Genomic DNA, 4,031 nt, shown 5'->3' with positions numbered 1-4,031 from the left:
TTTTGTCAATGAAAATTCACACTTAGATGGTATACTTGTTCTATTATCATGACATGAGTTTATTAAAATCCACACCATTTTACGTAAATCATCATTCATAGACACTTTCTCTAATCCTCTGAGCAACATGCCCCCTTTGAAAGAGAACTTTTTCGAGTTCTTGCTCAAAGGGGCTCTTCACCTTGTAAAAGAAAAGGGAGTTTCCCAAGGATCTAAAACCACAATCTCATTCATTGGCCTCTACCCGATATTGTGAAAGAAAACAATTAAACGGAAGGAAAAATGTAGCGGAAATCTATGACTAATGAGTAGAAGTAATACAGCACAAAGGCAAGCAATATATTGACAAGCATGCAGTGGAATAAAGATTAGACAAAAATAAATAAAATTATAGGCTATTGCATCAGCCCAAAGTTATCCAGTGCGCACTCGAAGGGTTTAACGGCTCCGAGTTCCCCCGTCATAAAAAATAAAATAAAATAAAATAAAATAAAATAATAATAATAATTAGACAAATTTTAGAAAATCAATTCGGGAAGTCGTGAAAATATTCTCAACAAATCAAAATTAAGGAGTCAAAGATTAATTTGTTCAAATCCACAGCCATTTGGACAGAATTCTTGCTCCTACATTTCGTAATCATCATCATCAAAGACATTTTCTTGAAACAAAATAATGGAGAACTTTGAATCAATCAGCTCTTGGCAGCTTGCTTTTCTTTAGCCTTCTGAATCTTTAGAACCTTCTTCACAATTTTTTGCTCTTCAACCAAGAAGGCTCGAATTATCCTGGGAAATATAAGTAGATTAGTTAAACCATCACAAGAGAAAAGAAGAATCAGAATTTTTTCTCATGCTAATACAGCAACATACCTCTCCCTAACAGCGCCTCCAGACAGTACACCACCATAGGCACGGTTTACAGTCCTCCGGTTCCTGGATAATCTGGACCTCTTGTATTCAGCAGGTCTCAAATGAGGAATCTGCAAGGTGGTCGACAAATTGACAAATTAATGGAAAATCTCAAACAGATCCAGTGATGACGTAGGTTAAGAACTCACAAACATTTATGATTGGCACTCGTTATAAAACATGTGCACAGTTTGAGTTAGTCTTCTCAGAAATGTTAGTAACTTGGAAATGTAAGATAATTTTTCTATTCTACAAGATATAAAGTTAAAACCAAGCACAATTTCTTAATACCTTTTTACATAATCATTAAAACTGACATTAAGCTTAAATGTCAGGAATGATATAAGAAATCATACAATATTCACAGCAATGCACTCAATGAGAAGCTGGATACTGGTTTCATTGTTGACATATTATACTGCGGTTCTTACAACTGTTTTGAGCCTCGACGAACAGAAAGAGGACCAAACAATGACNCTGGTTTCATTGTTGACATATTATACTGCGGTTCTTACAACTGTTTTGAGCCTCGACGAACAGAAAGAGGACCAAACAATGACATTTTAAGAACTCGAACAAGCAAAAATAATAGTGGAAAAAAAAAGTATTGTTCAAGAAAATCAAGAGTACATACCATTACAAATTTCAAAGTACCACAATGAAATTTGTCCATTGAACAGAAAACCATAAGACTGTCCTAACTCATTCACTGAATACCGATACAGGAAAGTCCCACCCCATTCTTTTGCAAAATATGCTCAACAAGGCCAGGGTCGTGTCAGGTGAAACTTAGAGGCATTCCATATTCCATGATTGAAAAAAGAAGGACTTAGTTTTAAGTTCGATTAGACATCAAGTACCATTTGAGAATCATACTCCAGATGGTGATAACTAATAACAAATCATAAAATTCGTTCCTATTCCTAATCTGGATCAGATAATGTTCCCTTACATAACACCATTGGTTGGAATATGCTCAAGCTACAAATGCTAATATCAACCTCAAGAACATGTATCAAATCTTACAGTAATCAAATTTCCACACGCAGTATCATTAAGGAAACGGTGAAATCAAAGGGGAATCTTGTCCATGCCATTAGAGCAGTATTCGCTAATGCACATCACAGATATTAGCAGCAATTTCAACATATATCTAAAATATACTTTAAAAACTAAAAAATAAAAATATATCAAAAATAACAAAATTAGCATACCCCTTGGATTCTTTTTCCAGTAACAGGGCACTTGGGTCCACTAGCTCTCTTCTTAGTGCTCTGGTACACCAGCTTCCCTCCTGATTTCCCCACATAAATTATAGCAAATGAACTACAATTTCCAAAATTTCGATTCACACAATTCAAACATAAACTTAACTATAATTTCATTATAATATAAATCATCACAGTAAATATTTGGAGAATCTATATAAAAATCCTAATTGAAATTATTGCACTTAAAATTACCAAAAAAATGATTAAATGACACAAGTACCGGGAGTTTTTACAATCCTGTGTTGATTAGATTTGGTGGCATAGCTATGCCTCTTCCGATACGTGAGTCTCTGCACCATTTTACTCTACTTGTCAACAAGACTGAAGCAAAAGGATTTACACAGGCCGAGAGCAGGTAATTTATACGAGAGCATTATCGTCTTTTAAGAGATAAAACCCTAAATCCGACGGCTCCAGTGGAGTCTCTCTTGACTGACTTTTCTCATTAAAGAATTTTCTCTTTTCAAAAGAAAATAAATGAATTTATTTATTAAAATAATAACTGTATTTCTTTCTCTATTAATTGGGGATTAATGTTTGATTTTTCTCCAAATAAAACTTTTACATCCGAAGAATAAAATAAAAATATTGGCCGGTTTATTTAGGATAAAACCACGTAATCGTGTTTTGAATGCAAAACATGTGTACAACCGTCGAATGAAACCAAGAATTATATGAGCGAGTAGATAAAAATATAATTTTCGAGTTAATTACAAAAGTAAGAACAAAATTTCAGTCAAAGATCGATAGTTTTCTCCATATAATACATCTCAAGCTACAATAAGAAAATTACAATTAGCATTAACATGGAAAAAGCAAAAACGAAGTTTCCATGTATATTTTCCTACTCGCAAAACTAATCCTAGTTAGCTTGTTAATACACCAAATCAACTGATCTCTGCTTATTCTCGACATATTTAAAACTCTAGACACCAATTTCATATCTACTTGAGCGAAAAAGTAGAGCACTTGATCCGAATCATCATCCCTACACCGTCGGATTCTCCTCAGTATGCAGTTTTCACTTCTCAAAATGTCTTTGAGCTTTCTTTCTTTCTGCATTAATGAAGAGAAAAATTACTAAAATGTTCATAATTTAAACAAGATTTATCAATTTAGTCCCAAGGGGCAACCTTTTGAAGTGATTTTCTGACTTCCATCAAAAGCTCCAGGTCTTCAGGATTGTGAAGCTCGGGTTTTTCCTTTGCACTTGCACTGGTGCAACTCTTATCTGCTCGAACAAATCGCCAAAAAATTCGTATAGATTCTTCTACGATCTCCACCAGCATATCACTCGTGATAATGTATTCGTCTGTGTCTTTCTTTCTAGCCTTCTTTTTGTCCTTTAAGCTATCCACTGCCAAGTAGCCAATTTACATGAATGTTTATAGTTTTGAGGACGAAAGGATTCATCTTGTAGGATTATTTGGGTAGTGAACTTGACAAAAGAATCACCTTTTATGACGGGAACTTGAAGAAGATTACGAAGTACACATCGACTCTTGATGTAGTTTTCAACTCTTGGCCCTTGGAAAGGTTCATCTTCAATAAATCTTTGCATGAGCACTTGAAACTGTTGAAATTCACCAGCAACTTCGTTATATTGATGGATTCCACGAGGGTCTGAATCCCATAAATCCAAGGCCTTTTCGTACTGCCAATGTAAGAACTCCCAAGAAAGACACATCTGTCCAACATATACGACTTCAACATCGCCCTGCAATTCTTTGATGAAATTTTTCATTGGGTCATTGTCACGGTTTCCATGCTTGAATAGCGAAAGATTAGGTGGAAAAATGGATTTAAGCGTTGAAGGTGACGGTTTATGCCTTGAAACTGATTGAAGAGG

General features: G+C 34.8%; 2 protein-coding genes across 2 annotated transcripts; both read right to left on the bottom strand.

Moving 5' to 3' along the window:
* Window positions 1-485: 485 nt before the first annotated feature.
* LOC111368186 (60S ribosomal protein L34-like) lies at window positions 486-2,556 on the bottom strand. Its single transcript, XM_022989432.1, has 4 exons — window positions 2,403-2,556; window positions 2,126-2,205; window positions 873-982; window positions 486-788 (listed from the first exon to the last, which is right to left on the bottom strand). Exons 1-4 carry the CDS (start codon window positions 2,479-2,481, stop codon window positions 695-697), a joined length of 363 nt encoding a protein of 120 aa, XP_022845200.1. The 5' UTR covers window positions 2,482-2,556; the 3' UTR covers window positions 486-694.
* A 332-nt stretch (window positions 2,557-2,888) lies between these two features.
* LOC111368185 lies at window positions 2,889-4,025 on the bottom strand. Its single transcript, XM_022989431.1, has 3 exons — window positions 3,638-4,025; window positions 3,316-3,539; window positions 2,889-3,238 (listed from the first exon to the last, which is right to left on the bottom strand). The coding sequence occupies exons 1-3, from the start codon at window positions 3,924-3,926 to the stop codon at window positions 2,984-2,986; spliced, it is 768 nt and encodes a 255-aa protein (XP_022845199.1). The 5' UTR covers window positions 3,927-4,025; the 3' UTR covers window positions 2,889-2,983.
* Between the last annotated feature and the right edge of the window lie 6 nt (window positions 4,026-4,031).

The sequence above is a fragment of the Olea europaea genome, chromosome 18, assembly GCF_002742605.1.
Source record: "Olea europaea var. sylvestris chromosome 18, O_europaea_v1, whole genome shotgun sequence".
In the NCBI taxonomy this organism is placed as follows: Eukaryota; Viridiplantae; Streptophyta; class Magnoliopsida; order Lamiales; family Oleaceae; genus Olea; species Olea europaea.
Note: the sequence above shows the minus strand (reverse complement) of the source record. Positions and strands in the feature narration are given on the sequence as shown.